This window comes from Mustela lutreola, chromosome 1, assembly GCF_030435805.1.
Source record: "Mustela lutreola isolate mMusLut2 chromosome 1, mMusLut2.pri, whole genome shotgun sequence".
NCBI classification, from domain to species: domain Eukaryota; kingdom Metazoa; phylum Chordata; class Mammalia; order Carnivora; family Mustelidae; genus Mustela; species Mustela lutreola.
This window is the reverse complement of record NC_081290.1, coordinates 65004138-65023876: the sequence shown is the minus strand read 5'-3', so window position 1 is coordinate 65023876 and position 19739 is coordinate 65004138. Positions and strand designations below refer to the sequence as shown.

The following is a 19739-nucleotide window of genomic DNA, read 5'->3' as shown; positions in this document are numbered from 1 at the left end:
TGCCTGGGAGAGGACAGGTAGTACCAGCTGCCCAGCCACCATCCCCCACACTCCTTCCAGGTCCAGAGCAGGACAGAGCCCCACACAGCATTGCTGCAACCCCGACGGACTTCAGGGAAATGCCACCCCCTCCATCAGGACACCCTCCCTGACCACTGACTCACACAGGCCCTTGCTTCCCCCACTCCAGTTAGAGACCCCACACACACCTGTGTGCTCCTTCATGGCAGCTGCCTACCCACTCCTGCCCTGTGTCCCCAGTTCGTCGTCCGTCCCCTCGCAGGGCAGGGATGGCGCCTCATTTGGCCATGTCGGTCCTTCCACCCGGCAGCAGGTGGGGCCCGGAACTCTCCATGCTCGTGGTCGGATGAGCAAATCAACCATTCAAACCCGCTCTCTCCAAGGCCCCGTGAGGGAAGTGCGAATTCAGGCCAAGCCAAGCCCCGTGGGTGTCAATAAAACTGCGGGTCGTTGACAAGCGGGGGGATCACCCTGGCATTCTGCCTTCCTCCCATCACACTGAGAACAAGACCTGCCGAAGTCAGCCTCGGGGGGAGCTTCGGATTCCAGCAAACCCCAGACTGGAAAAGGCCCCAAACTCGTGGGTTGGCGCCCACGCACCAGCCAGGGGTGGGGCTCAGCCACCACTCGTGGGGGCCGCTGAGCCTGGGGCTTAAGCACCTCCAGATGGCCTCACTGCTGACCCCACTCTCACTCTCTGGCAGGCTCCCTTCCGGCAGGGGCGGGGGGGCCTCTGGCCCGACACCACTGCACCCCAGAGAACCTCCTCCTCCCACCCAGGAGGGGCCAGCCAACCCCAGAAGTATGCAGGAAGCCTCGGAGAAGGAGGGCAGTGAGGCCCAGGGTGAGGGACCACATTCCTGAAGGATGGGGCAGTGTGGCAGGGGTGAGGAGGGCCAGTCTGAGCAGCAGGGATGAGGAGGGGCACCCTGGGTAGAAGCCAGTGGCCCAGCACCCAGGCCAGCCCTTTACATAGGCCTTCGGTCCACAAGGTCACTTACTGTCCTTAAGGATGAGAAAGACAAAACCGCGTGAGGTTAGCAGCTGGCCAGGGCCACTCGTAGCCAGGAGGCAGCAGAGCAGAGGGGACAGCCCCGTGGAGGGCCGTGGGTGTGAAGAGGGCCTGAGTGTGGTCAGGGACAGGTAGGAGCTGGTGGGCATGCGGGAGCCTATGGAGCATGTGAGGGTCGTGCTGTGTTGGGGGAAAGATGTGGAGGCAGATGGGGCCACCCTCCACGCTGCCCATTCCCAGCCAGGACAGGTAGGCTCACACGGCCTGTCAGCCTCTCAGAGCCCTCTCAGTGCTCCCAAGACCCCAGACCTGGGCATGGTCGCAAGCTCCTCTACGGGACTACAGAGAGGCCACCAGTGAGCCCAGTGACAGGAGGATTCATCCCCCCAAAAATTCTGGGGACCCTGAAGGAGACACAGCAGAGGTCAAGCCCAGCCCCACGGTCTTGCTGGCCCCAGACAGAGTTGCAGTCTCTCGTCCTTAAAGCGGCCATCTCGAGAGCTGCTCTGGGGCCACGGGCAACTCAGGGACTAACACATGAGGTCTTGTGAGCCATAGGCACGAACAGGTGGGGCTGCTGCCCTGGCTCTGGGGCTGTGGAGGCAGCTGAGCCCAGAGACTAGCGGGCAGTCTCTGATGGCCGGCTCAGAAGGGCGTCCGTTGCTGACCTGCCGAGTACGAAGCCCGGCCCGCAGGGAGGGGGCCCAGGAAATGTGTCCCCAGGAGAGGGAGGAGGAGCGGAGGGCAGAAGATGGGCCCTGCCTCCACCCCTGTGCTGCCAAGGCCCTGCCCAGATGACCATTCCCTGAACTTCTAAGTGGACAGCATGCACTGAGAGGCCATTTGGAAGCCTCCGGAAGGCAGGACTCCCTACTCCCTGGAGAAATGAGGGCGATCTTCTTCCTTCCCCAACATGACACATGGATGGCCCCCCTCTCCCCCCCACCCCCGAGGAGTGAGGCGGCCACGGGCTGGGCGGACAGATGGGGACAAGGCCACCTCGGAGTCCAGGGCTGGTCCTTCTTGCTTTTTCTGTGTCAGAGAGGGCGCTGCTGACTGTCCAGGGCTGGCCTGGTGGAGGGGGGGGCAGACAGGAAGCAGAGGGATCTTAGGGAAGGCGGCCCCAACGCTCCCTCCACCCCCGAGGGCCGCAGGTTTTGGATTTCCCTGTGCCGGCCCGGGGCCTCTGCTCGCCTGGGACAGAATGTAAAGAAACTGACTTGCTCTTAAGAAGAGAGCATTCCAGGCAATCATTCACGTCAAGCAACTTGTGAAAAGCCAGCCATCAACGAGAAATTCTCTGTACAAGCAGATTCTTGGAGCCCCCATGTTTCATGAATACCGCTGGGCCAACTGTTCCGGGAAACGTACCCACATCGGACCCCCTGGCTCGGACGGGCACCCCCGCCATCTGCTCAGTGGGTTCCAGCTTTGCCCTCTGACCCCAGCTTCTGCACACACCAGCAATCTCCTCCTGTGCCATAGGGCAGGCGCAGGTCCCAGCAGTCACTATGGGGACCAGGACACAGGACACCAGCTGGTGTGTGCTCCCCTGGGCTCTGTGTGCAGCGTGTCAGTGGGGGAAAGGGGGCACAGTAAGGGGGTGCTGCCAGCACCCCAGCCTCTAAAGACGACACCTTGAAGGGGACACACAACATAGGAGAGTGACATGGAACAAGGCCACTCCTCCAGGGAGCCGGCCCAAGGGACTGTTCAGTGCGGGGCTGCTGGCAGTCAGATGGACGGGCCGCAGGTACCAGAGAAGGATACTCAGGCCACCAGGAGCTGGTACTCCCACTGCTCCAGAGTCAGTGCTCCTGCCGCTCCAAAGCTGGTGCTCCCACCGCCCCAGAGCCATGTCCTGGGCCAGCTTTGCTGGAGACAGCACCCTAGCCCACCCAGTCTTGGTCCAAAAGCTGAGTGTAGCCATCTCCCAGACATTTTGTCTTACATCCATGAAATGAGACTGGAACGGGGGATGCTATTTAAAACCCCTAATTCCAGAGCAGGTGCCTTCTCACCAGAGTGCCCTGGCTCCTGACCAAAGGGCAAAGGCAGGAGACCTGGCGGCACCAGGGCCTGACCACACAGCCACTACCATGAGTCAGAAGCTTCTGGACAGCTTTCCTCTCGGCCTCGTCTCGGACAGGAAAGAGACCTCTCCAGGTCTCTGTGAAGCCAACATGACCTGTCTGCTCAGGGGTGAGGAGTAGTTAATGCTTCAAAGAGTAGGCATCTGAACAGGGGGCCTCAGCCCTGTCACTCCCCAAAGGGGAGTGGGCTGGGCCTCTGGGCTCTGGCACCCTATAGGACTGACAGTCACTCCTCTTCTACTCAAAGGCTTACTGAGCATCTACTAGGTGCCAGGCACTGGGGGAGAGCAGAGAACAAGCAGACAAGAACCCAGAGGCTGGAGCCTGGGGGACACAGTACACAGGGAGCAGGGAAGAGGAATCATTCCCACAGGGTCTCTCTCTCCCCTCTCTTTCCATGGGCCATGGCCTCGCATCACTGTTACTCCGACACACATACGAGCCTCTGCCTTCTGCTGGCTCCTTTACTATGTTGGTAAAGAAATTCAATTCAGTATTTCACTAACTACATTGCCACAGAACTGATTTCCTTTGAATGCTGTAGATTTTCTTTTATGCTCATTATTAAAACAACATCCTGACAAAGTTCCATGGGCTCCTCCAGACTCAGAGTAGGGCCGTCCATGGCATAGAAAGTGCTAAGAACCCCCCGAACCAGGTCGCCGGAGCCAGGAAGCCCCTCAGTGGGCGTCAGGGGGCAGCCCATGGTGCCTGACAGTGAGTGAGGCACACAGCAGCCCCCTCAAAGCACAGAGGCAGAGCTGCTGCAGTTATCAACCCCCAGAAGCCCCATCCCATGGTCCAAGGATAAATCAGAAAATGAACTTGGATGGGGTTAAGCAGGATTGATAGGAATAAATTGAGAAAAACATGAGATTTTTTATTGAGTGCTTTATTTTTACGGAGGGAAAATTGAATTATTTCACAGGCCAATGAGGCAGTCAATAGGGAAAAGCTCCTAAATGCAGGGAGGAAGTGGAACAAGCTTGAACTTGAAATGCACACCACCAGCCTTCAGGACCGCTTCGCCCGGGCCAGCTTCCTCCTCCCCCTCCTTGGCCAGGCAGCGGACCAGCCAGCCTCATTCTGACTTTGCAACACAGACAGAGCTGGTTTTCCCGGGCTCTGAGCAACAGCCCCTCCCTTGGGTCGTGCTGGCAGAATCCAGGATTATTGGAAGAACGCAGAAACAAAAGCCGCTCCCACGCACAGTCTCGCCGCCAGGCCCTCTCTAGACGCAGGACCGCCTCTAACACGGTCAACAGTTCTCTTCCAGAAACGCAGGCGGTGGGCTTCTTGGGGGATTGCAGTCATGCAACTAATGGGCACGCCGGCAAAACTCAAGGCAGACACAAGAGCAATTTCTGCTCCAGTTAAGACCTCGGGCTTGACCACAAAACCAACCCGGGATTCCCACATGACTCAGCAGGCCCATTTCTGGGTACATACCCACAAGAAGTGGACTCGAGGACTCGATCACCTATCTGTATGCCCAGGATCACCGCAGCGTGATTCACAACAGCTAGAAGGTAGGAACATCCCCCAGTGCTCCCTGGATGGACAGACAGACGGACGGATGAAGATGTGGTCCACCCAGACAACAGACTATATTATTCAGCCTTAAGAAAGGATAGACATTCTGACACCTGCTACCGCCTAGATGAACCTGGAGGATATTATGCTCCTGAAATAAGTCAGTCACAAAAAGACAACGTATGTATGTATGTTTCCACTTAGGTAGGTCTGCCAGAGGAATCAAGTTCATAGAGACAGAAAGCAGAACAGAGGGAGGGCACCAGGGGCTGGGGGCAGGGAACACGGGGGGCTAGTGTTTCATGGGGACACAGTTTCCATTTGAGAAAAACGAGTGAGCTCTGGAGGCGGAGGGCACTGGTGGCTTAAAGTCCCTGAACCAGACACCTACCCCTGTAATGATGAAAACTTTTATGATACTTCCATTTAGAATTACAAAATAATAATCAAGAAAAAAGAAAATATATCTCTTGCACTAAAACTAAAAACAAAACAAAACAAAACAAAAAACCACTCAAGCTTAAGAGGAAAAGAATTAGATGTCAACTTGGACCCTTACTAGCTGTGTGGCTTCAGGCAAGCCCCCCTCATCCCTGTGTGGCCGTGAACTTGACTTCTCTTGTCTGGAAAGTGGGTATGATAATCATGTCAACTTTGCAGGGCTAGCGGAGGGAAGGCAGGTGAGGCACCCGGCATAGCAATGAGCCCATCAGTGGAGCCCGGGATTATTAACTTCATTATTACTCATCAGGAGCCCTATGTAAATGACAAGCAATTGTTTTTATACTTTGATTCGAACCGAATTTATCTCCGAGCATCAAGAAATGGCGCCGTGCGAGGGATGTGTGCCCTGTTGAAGTGAAGATGAGCTCCGCGCTGCAAAGAAATTACCTGCTTTTGCAAAAAAATTACTGAGGAAGGAGAACGGTGTTATTTTAAGATCTTCAAGGTGGTCTAAGAAGAAACTAATTAAAAGATTGTAACATTCTGTGCAAACACAGTCACTGACTGCTACAGAAATGCAGAATGGAGAGGAACTTTTCTATCTCCAAAGAGCATCCGAGGTTTCCTTTTTCCTTCAGTCCTCCTGTGAGAGCCCACATGTTCGAGGATCCCTATTAATTTTTGAAGACGACAAACGGAACAGAGTCGGGATGAAGAGGATGAGCATGAGACACGTTGTGTGAAGGGTCCCCGAGCCACAGGGCTCAAGTTAAAAAGATGTCGCTGCTGCCCTCGGTGGGTGTGTGCCCACCACCTGCTCCCCGGGGGGCTGAAAACAAGCCTCAGTTTCCCACAGAAGCTGGAGCAGGTCAGGGCGCATGTGCACCTGCCGGGTACCAGCGAGCACAGGGCCCCCACCGTCCACCACCCGCGGACCTACTGACCTGGGGCCCTGAGGGTCATGGCTCTAGGAAGACTTGGGGCTCGAGCGAGCAGATCATACTTAGGGGGACCCCCATCCTGGGCACGTTTCATGTTTATAAGGCATTTCCTCTACGTGCAGAAGCCCAGCTCCGGCCAGTGTGAGGCTTTCACGGGATTGCTGCAGCAAAATAGCAGGCTATGAGCAGATCAGGTGCTTGCCTTCGAGCCTCTAAACGCTGCAGATGGAGGCCTGGGGGTCCCGGGTTTCCCTGCCTCTGGGGCTTCCAATCCTGTGGACAGTGGCCGGGAACAGCGGTGGTGGCCTGGCATCTCGGCTCGTCGGCACCCCTGTTCCACGAAGCACTCACATACACTGGGCTTTAGGAGGGGTGAGGATGAAACAGGTCATTTGTAAGATTCTATAAATAACTCTGTCTTTGGAGGCAAAAGGATAGATACCTCAAACACAAAGCAAGGCCAAGTTCCCCCTCAGGGTCTCTCTCAACTGAGAAAGGCACAGGGGATTGGCCTCCTCCCGGAGTATCTTCCAACCGCTCCAACCCCGTACCCCTGCTCCGGGGCCTGAGCCTGCCTCCGACAGATAATAATAAAATCAGAATTAAACACAAAGGCAACCCTCCAGAAGGCCCTTGCACTGGGCCACACTCCACTCCGAAGGGGCCGGCAGAAGGATGGAGTTAATTTATGACCTCTTTAAAACACTCTCAGGAACTCTCATGCAACTACAGATTAAATAGCCACTTTATTAAAGTAAAAGTAGATTTGTGCAACGTGTTCAGGAACTTTATTAATGGGGCCGTCTCTCTGCCTTCAAGCCCGGCTTCTTGACTGACGGATGTCCTTTCCCTGTCCTAGTGTTTGGGGCTTTGCAGGCCCCCCGTGCCTCGCCTTGGGCCTTCATGCTCTGCCTCCCAGTCTGCTCCTCGCCCCAGGTGGCCACTGGTCACCATTGATGTGCCACACAGCCACAGCTCAGCCTCCCATGGGCCAGACGTCTCCCTCCAGTTCAGTCCCCAACCCCAGACTGCCGGGAGGCCTGCACAGCGGTGGGCTGGAATTCCAAAATAAGGCACCTAGCATTCAGCGGGCTTTAACATGAGACCCTGCGCCCTGGAGCTACCCCAGCTCGCCTCTAAGAAACCACGGCATCAGACACAGGCCACAAGTCAGCTCTGTCACTGGATTTGGACCTGTTCATTCGAGAACCTACAAGTGCTTGAGGAGAAGGCCTTTACTGTGTCGTGAAGCCCACAGGGCCCTGGGAAAGAGAGAGGCCTGCAGAGCGAGGGGCTGCCACAGCCCATCCATCCTCACCTGGAAAGCTCTCTCACACCCCCTTGCCTCCCCCGCCCCTCCAGGGTCCAGCCCAAGTCTCAGTCTCCCAGGAGCCTTGCCTCCGAGCCTCTGTCCAGAAGCCTCCCCTCCAGCCCCCGTTGCTACCCACACAGCCCTCTCCCACCCCGGCTGCTCAGATGGGACCCAACATAGCTTCCTACAAGCTCGCTGTAGGCCAGGCCCAGGTTGGAGCACAAGGACCACCTCCTTCAGGTGCCAAGCAGGCCCAAAGCGAGGCTTCCCAGCCAGGCTCCAAGATGGCAAGACCCAGCTGAGTCAGTTTGCCCAAGATCTCCGAGCCAGGAAGGATGAGGCCGGGGAACCCTAGGCCAGCAGGCGCTGAGGATCACATGTCCGTCACCACCACCGTCTCCGTGACCAATCCCACCAGTTCCCTGTGATACACAGAAAAGCACATGGTCACCTGAGAGGTCCCCCTCCATGGTGTGGAGGGGACCCTGTGGCAGGAACCGGGATCACTCCACAGCTTCAGCCTCCCCGGGCACCATCCCCAGTAACCTGCTGGTTTGCTCAGGGGTCCAGCGCCTTGCCTGGAGCCCAGCAATGATGGCAGGGAGCCTAAGCCCTATTTCTGCTTGATCCCCCTGAGGTCAGAGGTCCACAGGAAGAATAAAGCACATATAACGGAATCAACTCTTTGGGGACATCGAAAGGGGATTTTCAAGTCATTTTTGCACAACCTAGCTGTTCCAATTAGCCCACAATCATTTTGGCCTTTCTAAATAAAAGCTTTTAACCTTCAAACCAAATAAAACAAAACAAAGCCACCACTTCATCCAGCCCACATGGGCTCTCCAGCCTCACATTAGGTTCCCTGAGGAGCTGACTTTAACCTGTTTTTCCCAAACTTCTTCCCTCTGATCCATCTCTATGCACAATGCATCCACAGTCTTTACACAACAGGTACACACCTTTAAATTTCCACGTCTCACACGTCTCAGAGCTTGTCCATGCTGTTCCTCCCCATTGAGTGATCCTCTCCATCTCCCATACACCTCCCCTAATCTTTCCTTAGGCCCACTCTGATACCACCTCCTCCAGGCAGCCTCCCCTGATTTCCCCACCAGGGAAGATGGCACTTGCCCCTCGTACCCTACCTTTGGTGTCCCTCCCTTCTCTCCTGCCAGACCACCCTGAGATCTACCACATTACACTCCATGAACAAAAGGGTGAGAGAGACCCCTTCCCCGCCACTGTGGGCTGATTTGGGGCCCCTTCCACAAACTTCATTCAACCCCCTCTAACTGGGACTGTATTTCGGAGGGTCTTTAAAAACGTTCAAATTAAGTGAACATGAGGCCAGTCAGGTGGTCCTGATCCAATCTGACAGGGGTCCTCAGAAGAAGAGGAGATCGAGACACAGACACACACAGAGGACAACCACGTGAGAGAACCAACCTCAGACTCCCAGCCTCCAGGCCTGGGGGGAAACACGCTTATGTCATTGAAGCCACCCGGTCTGGGCTGCCTGAGTGTGCCCGAGCACACTAATGGACCTGCCCTCCCGGAACGTGACATCTGGCAAGTTGTCATGACCCAATTCACACCCTCTATCTGGAGCTTTGGCTCCCTGGGTCTAAAAGAGACACAAATATCCAGATCCTAGAGACCCCAGAGCAGAGAATGTGGATCACCAGCTCAGAATTACCTCTATACACAGCTCCCATGTCCCATGGAAATCCCAAGCCCTGTGAGCACAGCATGGTGCAAATGTGCAAAATGGGGGAGGGGGTGAGGATGGGGACGGTGGGGGACAGGGAGAGGTGCTCATCTACTGATGCCGGGACAACACTGAACCAACCAGGTCGAGTTCAAGTGCCGCGAAGGCACCAAAGCTAGCTTAAGTGCCACACCCTGCCACAGCCAAACAGTACATAGAAGCAGCAGCTCTAGAGAAGCGAAACCTGGAGCCTCCCGGCAAAGCCCCTCCTGGATCCCTCAAAGGCAACACCCAATGGTCCTGATGAAACGTTCTTTTAGCTCACTTAACCGTTAGTTTCTATGACGGAAAGACAGTGTTTGAACTTCCAGGCAAGCCGGCTTCCCCATCTCCATGGGAGCAGGAAGAATCAGGCCGTGGGAAGGAAAAGACACACAGGTTCCCAGTGCTCAGCGACAAGGGCTTGTCTCCTGCAATCCCGTGACTCCTCGCAGACGCTCGAAAACACTATCTCAGAAAGTCTATCCCTCTCAGCAAACGTTTTTTTTTTTTTTTAATTTTTGAAAACACCTGCTGCGGTAAAGCGAACACTTCCTCTGCTGCTGGGGGCCACATCTGCAAAGAATAGTTTCCGGGGTCTCCCTACCCAGACATAGGGAGCGAAATAAAATTTGTGAAAGGCTCTGCTCTTGCAAATCGGGCTCAAGTTTGTTTCTTCCCTGTTGTAGCAAATCATGCCTTCAAGTGCAGGCAAAACCAAGTGCAGAATGCCTTGGTTAATATCTCGGGCCCTGTGGCTGCCGGCTGAGAACAGAGGGAGCAAAGCACATTTCTAAGACCTTCTTCCCGTGCCCAGAAAACAATGCCACCTGTGCACTGAACAAGTAACAATTAGAAACACATTTTCGTGTAAGCACTTGGTTCGGCTTTCCCTTTCCATATGAGCCTTCCCCAGGCAAGATGAAATTCTTAATGTACCACCTGATCCCTGGGCCAGAAGGTGACCTGCTTTTCCAGAGAGAATGCAGTTGGCCTCAACATCCCATTCCAGAGGATGGGTGAGCGGGAGAAGGGAAGCAGAAGTGAGAAGGTGCTGGAGCCAAATGCCTGGGTCAACATTTCCATGCAGCTTGCCTTCTCTTTGCTGCTCCAACAACACTCCCTGATGGGAATAAGGTACTTCTGGCTTCTGCCTCCTAAGTGTGTGCTAAGTGCCAGGCTGGGCCTGGCTTTTTACATGCTATCCCTTTGCGGCAGAGTGGGGGGGGGTGCAGCGGAGAGATCCAGCCTTTAACACACCTCTCCTGTTCTGGACCTCTTGCCCCTCCCCCACCAAAGAGAAGCCAGATCCCCTCCCCTCCCAAGCCCCCTTCTCCAGCAGCCAGGATACAAGCCACCTAGTTACAAAGCAGTCACACACCTGAGCCTGAATCCCCAGGGAGCAAAATCAGGAAGGCTCCTCTGATGCTCCCCACCCCCACCCAGGAACTCCAGCCCCACGGGCCCAACCCCTCCTCACTCCCTCCCAAGGAAGGTGCACAGCCCTCTGGCTCTGTACTCATGCTGGGGTGGGTGCTGGGAGCCAGTGAGTCCCAAAGGTGCTGGTCCCACCCCTGACCACCTACCTCTTCCTTTTGCCACCCCCACATCCCCGCCTGACCCAAAAAGGGAAAATGACCCAGGGATTGGGTCAGCAGCTGATTCATCCCTTCAGCCAGTGGGGTGGGGGGCTTAATTGAGACAGTGGGGCTCTAGGGGATGACCTGAAATGCTCATGTGTTCCGGGAAATGTTGGGTTCCTAGTTACCTTTAGGTCCCTAAGTCAGAGCTTACAGCACAAAGGCCGGGGGTTGGGGGGGGTTGTCCACCAGGATGGGGAGTGATCAAGAGCTGGGGTCCCCCCTGGCTCTCAGGGACCATCTCCTAGGGCTCTTCAAGGGAGGGGGAAGCCTGCTACCTCCGGACAGGCACCATTCCCCCAACCCCCACTCCACCTAGCTCCCTGAGCGCCCCCTGCTGGCCTCCCGGACATCAACTTAACAGTCCCCCACCCTCCACCCAAGGCTTCTAGTCTGACTGCAGGTGGCAGAAATGACCCGGTGGGGGACCGGCAGGGCCCTGGGCTCTGGACCAATCAGGTGCAGCCAGTGCTGTCCCCTGGATGCGCTGCCCCAGGATTCGGCTGGAGAAGCCATAGGGTGGTCCAATATGGTCAACCCCCACCCCTCCCTTCTCTGGCAGAATCCGCCCCGCCCCCACCCGCATCAGACCAGCAGGGCCAGAGAAAGGTAAAAGCGCCTGGAGCCCATGTTACACCCCTTTCCTGGGTAAGGAAGCTCAAAGATGCCCATCCCTCCACTCCCAAAGCATGCAGGGGTGCTGGCCCAATGCTGCCTCCTCGGAACTTTGCCCAAGAAAAGAACCGCGGGGGTGGGGGTCAGCCTCTGGAGAGACCTAAGTCAACACCGATGGCAGGGAGTAAGCGGAGAGTCCCATCCCTACTCCCCACACAACAGCCCCCCCCCCATAACAGCTGCCACCTCCCTGCTCTCTTTCCAAACTGGGGATAACCCACCAGGGCTGCTGGGAGACTACCCATGCCTGACCATTGGTCATCTGCCCTGGGCAAAAAGGAGGCTGAGGCAGCTCCCCAGGGAAGAATATGAGGGCCAACCTCCAAGAACCACAAAAAAAAAAAAAAAAAAAAGGAACGGACCGGTATCCAGAGGGATAGGAACCACAGCGCAGCGCTGGAGGAAGGAGGCACCCAGGACCCTAATAGATGTGGCCAGGGGTGGGGGCGCTCAACTTCCAGAGTACAGGGAAAGGTGGAGGGAGGGCGGGGAGTTTGCGGCCGCCGGCTGCGAGCGCGGCGTGGCGCCCAACTCCGTGGGTACGCAGTCCCTGCGCTTCCTGGTGCAGCCCCGGATCGCACTAGGGGAATCCCGACAGGGGGGTCCCAGAATCCCACGCCGAGCGGACCACGGAATTCCTGGAGCTCGTGGAGCAATCTCCAGGATAGACCACTAGCGGGGTCCCAGGCAGACCTGGGTGGAGAGGTTCCCGCAGTCAAAAACCCAGAACACAACGCTGAGCGGACCGGGTGGAGTCTGAGAGCGGTCGGGGCGCAACAACGAGTTGGGGCGGTCCTAAAGGACCGGGAGGGACCCTAGGTGACCAGGGTTCCGAAGCCTCGGGAGACACCCCCACCCCATAACCTGGGATCGGGAGGCCACTGGGGGCGCCTCCGAGGTGGCTCGGGGTCCCAGAACCCTGTGAGGTAGAGTCTTCACATATCTGGGGACCTCTCCCCCAAGAAACCCTTGGCCAGAGTCCGGTAGGGGCGCCGCCGAGGTGACTCGCGTCCCCAAGTCACCGAGAACGCCCAGGGTGACCGCGGGGCGGTCCGGAAGTGGGGGCTCGAGGGGTCCGGGGCAGGGGCCGCGGGGGGCGCGCGGAGGTCACTTACGCTGCTGTTCTCGCCCGTCCAGTGCACCATCGCCTGGTTGTGCGTTGCGTCCCCCTTGAGCACGAACGACGTGCTGATGAGCGAGACCTGCGCCCGCGAAGCCGCTCCGGCCCCGGGAGCCGCCCGCGCCCAGCGCCCCTGGCCCGCGGCGGGGGCGCCGTCCTCGCTGGGACCTGGAGCGGGACCGAGCCCCGGGGCGCCAGGCTCCGCGCCGCGCGCCTGCCGGTCCTCGTCGCCGCCAGGCAGCGCGCGCCCCGCGGGCGGGCTCGCCGGTACCCGGGTCAGCAGCGCGCGGGGACCCAGGCGCCCGGGCTCGGGGGAGCGCCCCGCCGCCTCGCAGGCGGCCAGCAGCAGCAGCAGCAGCAGCAGGAGCGGCCGCGAGCGCGGCGAGCGCGGCGAGCGCGGCGGCGGCGGCGGCGGCGCCCCCGGGCTCGGGGCTCGAGCTGCGGGGCCGGGGCCCTTCGGGGAGCGCGGGGGGCCCCGGGGCGCCATGGTCGCCGAGGGGCGGCGGCGGGGCGGGCGCGGGCGACGGAGACCGCGGCCGGGCGAGCGGGAGGGCGCTGGGAAGCGCGAGCGAGAGCGCAGAGAAAGGAGCCGGCGAGGGGAGGGAGCGGGCGGGAGGAGGGGACTCGCCGCTCCGCCGCCGCCCGCGCAGCCGAGGGCGCACCGCCACCTGCCGGCCGGCCCCGCGCCCGCCGAGCGAGCGCCCACCGGCTCAGGGCCTGAACCCAGGTCCCAGGGAGCGCCAAGCCCCAGACCCCTCTCCTCCTTTCCTCCCTTCCCCCTTCCTCCCCTGCTCCTGCCCTCCTCTCTGCCCTCATCCCTTCCTCCCTCCCTTTCCTCCTGTACTCACTGAGCACCTACTGGTGCCATGCACCGTTCCAGGCCCTGGGGGCACAGGGGTGAACCACTGCCAGGTGCCAGGCCCTGGATGACAGCCCGGGAGACCCGCCCCCCAGCGAACACCTTTAGGGACGAGAGAATTCCAGAGAGCCCGAACTAACACAGTGTGGAAGTGGGGAGGTGTTCTCTGGCAGGGGCCTCCGAAGAGTGAGCCGGCAGTGTAGACAGCACCTAGGGGCCTCTCTAGGCATTGCAAAGGCCCTGAGACTGCCCATGGCCCAACCAGGCAGTCTTTGAACGTGAGGGTAGGCACCTGGGTGCGGAAGCATTTAGAGGGGTGTGGGGACAAGGACCCATCCAGGGCACAGCCGGGCAGACCACAGAGAGCCAGAGCCCAGGAAGCCGCTATGGGAGGTCATGGGCTACTTTAGGCAGATTTCAATAGAACTTTGTTGTGCTCCACATAGGCCTTAGGGAAAATAGCAGGATAGGAGTGGGAACTTCACTGAGGCCAGACCAGCTTCGCATCCTGGGCCAGGCTGGGGGGTGGGGGGCAGGGGGCCAGCCTGTCTCCATCCTTCCCCCAGAGACCTCTACATCTGGTAAAAATCAGGAGGCCCTGTGCTACACCTGCCTCCCAGCTGGGTATCTTCACTCCAGAGAGAAAGAACCACGAATGAGGCAGAGGAGCAAAGCATCAAACATTTGGGAAGGGTGGAGACTATGGGTTCCCTCTGGCCCCCAAGAGGAGAAGCGCCCAGTGTCCTGTGTGCTGGTGCTGGCTCACCCCCCACCCCCACCCCAGGCTCAGCCGGAAGTCATATCCAATTACAGAGAGCGTCCCCAGGGCCATGGCTGTCTGTGCCCAGCCTCAAGAGGCGGGATGTGATGTGACCCCTGGAATGTGCCCTGGCCCTCCCCCTTCGTGGTGTCAATTCCCAACCTGTCAGACTTGAAATTTCCAGCTTAGGCCCAGGGTCCAGAAGGGATGCAGAAGCCATCAGCTGTGGGAACCCATGTTCTGGCCCAGGGAGCAGAAAGGAGCAGAACCCAGTCAGTGCAGGGCTGAGGGAGGCAAGCCTGGGAGCCAGGTAACAGGAGCCCAGAAAGAAGCTTCAAACAAGGCACAGGGCAGACCGTGCCCTGGCGGGGAAAGCAGGGCCAGCTGTCCAGAAAGGGCTGGGTCGTGTCCCAGCTTTGACCTGGTCAGGCATTCCCCACACCCCGGTCCCCACCGCCCCTCCCCAACCACACAGGCTCAGAGCTCTCTCCCATTTCCATTTGTTCGCTTGTTTTAATAAAAGGGAGCCCCTACGCATTGTCCCCAAGATAAACTGTGACAAGTGACTGAGCACCTACTCTGTTCTGGACACTATCCCTGGGGCCTGGGGCAGAGGGCGGGGGGGTGGTCCCCGCTCCCGGGGTAGGAGGAGACGTTGCAGGTTATTGTAGGTAATTCTCATGACCAGGCTGTGGGGTGCATGTGATGGTCCCCTTTCCACAGTTGAGGAACCAGACTCCACCAGGTGGTAGCTGCCCGAGGTCCCCAGGCCAGAGCCAGTCAGAGACCAGATTCCAGCCCGGGTTTTCTGGCCCCTCGATGGCGTCCTTCCCACTGCCCCATGTGGTTCCCTGTGGTCAGGGCACTGGGCTCACAGGCTCACTGCCCCTCAGAGGCTCAGACGGAGCCTCTCCACCACGGGCACGACCAGCCACTGTCGCAGGCTCACACGGAGGCCCACTTTGTTTGTGACTTGGTGAAGGTCCACGACCGCGTGGAAGGGGAGTCCAGACCTGGAAGGTGGGTGTCCAGACCTGGAAGGTGGGTGGAGTGGCGGACGCCTCACCGGGCTTCTTCCAGAACAGTCGGCTGGCTGCTTCTGCCCAGATAAGGCTGCAGGGCTTGTCGAAGGGCAGGACTGATCCGGCCCTTCTCTGAATCCAAAGCTCAGAGACGTGGGGACTCCCTGAGGTCACCAGGCTGTCGAACATTGCCCGGCGCGTGGACACGGTGACGAAGGAAATGGGTAAGTTCCCCCACCCCCACCCCGGGGCCGGTGCAGAGCTCCCTTCCTTGTGCAGACAGGTCCCAAGGAAGGCTCATTTCAGACAGGACTGAGGACCCAGGAGAAAATCGGATGGTCACCACATGGAGGGGGAGGAGTCACAAAGGGCCTAACTTTGAGCCCAGAAGGAGAAGCAGCAGAAGAGGAGGAGAGTGGGAAATGCGGTCCTAGAGGCCCTTGGAGCAGGAGAGCCACAGTCAAGTCCACGAGGGTGCCGGTGCTCGGGGGAGGCTGGCAGCGGGCCTGATTTGTATTCACAGGCTGGTGCAAAGTCTCTGGAAGGTTTTAAGTGGGGGAGTGAGACCAGCGACATTTTGGAGCCGTGTCTCCGGCCACGGTGAGGACCAGTGCAGGAAGCCACTTAGGAGGCTCCTGTCCAGGTGGAGAGAGGCCATAGGGGCTGGGCCCAGGCAGGCAGTGAGGGACTTGGGGAGGATGACGGAAGGAAGCCCACTCCAGCACCTGCTTGGCCTGTGCTCACCTTCACTGGTGACCAAGTCAGGAAAGCAGGGGACTTGGGTGCAGAAAGCAAAGAGAATAGGAGGCAGCCAGGGGGCATGCTGCTGTAGAAAAGCGTGGGGAGACCACGGGGCAGCATTTGGGTGCCCCCCCGGGGCGGCAGGGGGTGTGAAAGCTGGCAGAGGCCCCATGTGTGCAGACACTGGGTCCGGCATCCGTGCTCCGGGTGTATGGGGTATCAAACGCGCTCCGGGTTTGTAAAGCCTGGTTGCTCAAGATGGGAACATCCTAAGACGGGGAAAGCAGCCCCAGCCACCTCCCTCACTGCCTCCTCCTTCCAGGCTCCAGGGGGGGCACGGAGATCCAGACCCCCATCACGCCTGGCCCCTGCTTGTGGGGGGCCCCCAGTGGGATGGGGGAGACCCACGGTAGACCACACCGTCCGGGAAGAAAGAGTGGCTCGGCCGCCTATGTGGGGCTGAGGGAAGAAGGCTGCTCAGAGGGGGATACCCTTCAACTGATCCTTTAGGAAGCAGTCACAAAAATAATCAGAATTAGGACTTGAGCCTACTCTGGGCCCGGGATTGTTCCAGAAGGAAGACCTCACTGAACCTCACATCAATGTAGCATACATCTATGTAGCACTTACACAGGGAGGCCACAGGTTTCCCCACTTTGAGGAGGAAGGTGAAGGCACACAGGGGTTCAGTAATTTCTCCGGCGGATTCAAAGGGACGCATCCTCATGTGCCAGCTAGGGTGTCCTGTGGGAGACCTGTCCCCTCTCTGTATCTGTCATCGCCCCGCCAGCACTGCCCGGACTCGGTGGTTCTCTGCAGGTCATCCCCAGACCACAGCATCAGCTTTAATGGGAACTGGTTAGAAATGCGTGACTCCTGGACCCCACCCCAGACCCGCCGAACCAGAAACAAAGATGGGGGCCCCGGGGTCTGTGTTCTAAGGAGCCCCATGGTGGTTCCGACGCGTCCCCAGGTTTGAGAGCCATTGTGCTAACCCAGCGGTTCTGGCCTGGGCTCTGTCTGAGAACCACGTGGGAGAACTTTAGAAAAATGCCAGTGACTCCTGACCTCTGTGTCTAGGGCCCACTATCCAGCCCTCGCTAAACTCACTGGGAGTTCTGCGAGCGGCCAGAGCGTGCCATGGACCCCGTGGGGCTCCTTATGAGCATCCATGAATGACCAGATGCCAAGCGCCTGGCACATGGTTGGACCCAGGAAACGGAGCTTTCCCTGAGAGGTGAGTGGGGGCCCCCGTTGAACCCCAGCCCAAACCTTTTAGCTTCAAGATGCAGCCTGGGTTCCTCACCCCGCAGCAATGTCCCCCACCCAAAAAGGAGAAGTGCTTCTCCTCTCCAACTGTTAATCCGACCACTTACTCATTAAAAGTCTCAGGCTTTTTGAAATCAGCAAAGGTCTCTAGTGATAATATTTTAATGTGTCTTGATACATGTGACAAAGCTCAGCTTGGTCAAGGACTCCATGAGCAATGCTCTCGGGGACGCTGGGGGCACCAGCAGGAGGGAGACTGAGGGAAAAGGCTGTTGGGGGGCCAGACTCTACAGCAGGGAGCCTCTCCCCTGTGCTGTGCCCTTGGCCTGGCCTCCAGCAAAACTAAGAAATTTGCACCTGCTTAGTGGGGGGTGGGGAAACAGCCAGTGGGGCTGTCTCCTAATGTCTCCTAATGTCTCCTAATGCCTTCCAGCAAATGACAAGGGGTTGGAGGGGACAGCTTGAGGGAGAAAGATCGTTATCCGGTTGTCATGGGGAAGGTGCCAAGTTGGTGGGGAGGTTGCTCAGGACATGCATTCAGGCCAGGGGCAGAAGTGTGACCCGGAGGCCAGAGAGAAATGTGTCTAGATGGAGAAGGAAGAAAAGACCCCCCAGGGAGATGGTGGTCTGGCTGCTCTGATCCGTAGAGGGAGGGAGATGGGGTGGAAGGCGGTGGCCCCTCTGGGGATGAGACACTCTAAGGGGAAGTGGGGTGTGGTCACTTCTTGGTGGGGGCAGGGATTCCTCTGGCCTGCAACCCTGTAGCCACGGGCCAGCCCAGCCTGCATGTATGAGAGGCCCACCGAGCTGGAGGCTGGCTCCAGGGAGGGACGGGGATGGCAGCCGCTGCCTCCAGTCGCAGACCTCGCAGGGCTGATGCAGTGTGACAGGCTCGTGTCCCCCTTCCTTTCACCGGGTGTCCATGGAGCCCCATCACATGCCAACTCGAGGCTCCAGCTCTGCCCCAGTGACTTTGCAAAGTGCGGGCCCCCAAGCTGACTGGGGGATGGGCTTCATCATTATGTCCTTTTCCCGGAAGAAGAAATGGAGGCACAGCACGAAAAGGCAAAGAGGCTCGCCAGGGTTCCATCCACAGCAATGGGAGGGATAGGCAGGGGGCACCCTCCTCTCGGCCTCACATTCCACTTGCATCAATCTTTCCCCAACCCTGGGAGGCTGGGACGGGGCTGGGCTCATTATCATCTCCACTGACATTCACTGAGACCAGGGTTACCAGAATGACAGTGGCCCCCCCAACCCCCGTGGCAGGTAGGCACAGGCCAGGGGGCCAGCCCCGAGCCCCACTGCTCCCCAACTGTGTACATACGTAAAGCACTATGGGGACAGGAAGCGGGACAGTGACCGGCTCTGACCATCACAGGCCCACTGCTGAGAAGTGAGCCCTCAGCTCCTTGGAGCTTTCTGGTACTTGATCATCAGGGAAGACCCTGGAAAGTGGCCCCTGTGGGCCCTGGGAGAAGGGATTCTCCATCAGTCAGGAGGGGCCAAAGCCCACTTTGGTCACTCCAGCAGGCAGGGCAGAGGGGAGGAGGGCTAGACCTAAGAGGGACATGCAACACCAGAAATGGTCCCTGGGGATTCCTGGGAGCTGGGAAAGAGGGTAGGGGCCCAGAGTCTCTGCATGGAGGCCAAATGCAGAGGGCGTGGCCCAGGAGGGGCCCAGTACACATCTGTGAGGGACGTGGGGAGGGGAGGGGCATAGTCAGCCCTGGTGGGCCCTGCTTCTCCTCAGACTCGCCCTCCAGGCTGAAGGCCATGGTCTGTGTGTGACAGGTGCGTGCTGGGGGGTGATGAGCTCACAGTGGGGGTCAGGCTGGGGCCTGAAGGCTGACTCCCTGCATAAGTCACCGAGTGTCTTTGTGCCTCAGTCTCCCCACATCCACTGAGAACAGTCACAGCCCGAGTCCCAGGCTGTCGAGCAGAGGGAGGATTGTCTCTACAGAGCTCAGAAGAGCACCTGGACCGCGCTGATGGAAGGTCGTCACGTGGGACAGTAACAGAATGACCCACCATAGGTCCGTCTGTGTGACACACGCCTCTGAGGTGATGGTCCATGACCTTCCCCTCGGAAGTCTTCTGCCATCCCCCAAGCGCCTGGCTGGGGTGCGACATATCTTCATTCAAAGGGAGAGGTCCCAGGGGGCTGATTAGTAACCACCGATGCTGGTGGGCAGGGGACCAGACGGCAGTGCTAATTCCCCAGCAAGCACGTGCCTCTGTCTCTGGCAGCCGTGTGCACTGGATCTCAGTTTCCCACCTGTAAAATGAGGGGAAGAACAACATTATGACTTCTCCAGGACATGAGCTCCAGGAGGCACTCCCCAGAAGCGCCTCTGTGGTCTAAGCCCTACAGCTGGCTGACCACCCTTCTCATGGGCTCATGTGAGTAAGGAATGGAAAAGCTCTGCAATTTAACCGTCTGTTTGACGTTGACAAATTCAGTTTCTCCCCCAACTTCTTGACCCTGTAGTTCTTTCCTCCTGCTTACCCTGGAGAATGCAGGTTATTATGGAAATATGTGCTGAGTAC

General features: G+C 58.4%; 1 protein-coding gene and 1 long non-coding RNA gene across 5 annotated transcripts in view; both read right to left on the bottom strand.

Annotated features, from left to right (window-relative positions):
• The window catches only part of SORCS2 (sortilin related VPS10 domain containing receptor 2), a 422409-nt gene extending 409241 nt beyond the window's left edge, over window positions 1-13168 (bottom strand). For 2 of the 3 annotated variants that reach the window (XM_059165939.1, XM_059165918.1), the window contains exon 1: window positions 12534-13167. In XM_059165939.1, the coding sequence (XP_059021922.1) occupies window positions 12534-13025 (492 nt within the window). In that variant the 5' untranslated portion in view covers window positions 13026-13167. Of the gene's footprint in view, window positions 1-12533 lie in introns of all 3 variants that reach the window. The other variant, XM_059165935.1, reaches the window with a different exon arrangement.
• A 4441-nt stretch (window positions 13169-17609) lies between these two features.
• The window catches only part of LOC131826587 (uncharacterized), a 72944-nt gene continuing 70814 nt past the window's right edge, over window positions 17610-19739 (bottom strand). For both annotated transcript variants that reach the window (XR_009351659.1, XR_009351661.1), the window contains one exon: window positions 17610-19467. This is a non-coding gene — a long non-coding RNA (uncharacterized LOC131826587). The remainder of the gene's footprint in view (window positions 19468-19739) is intronic.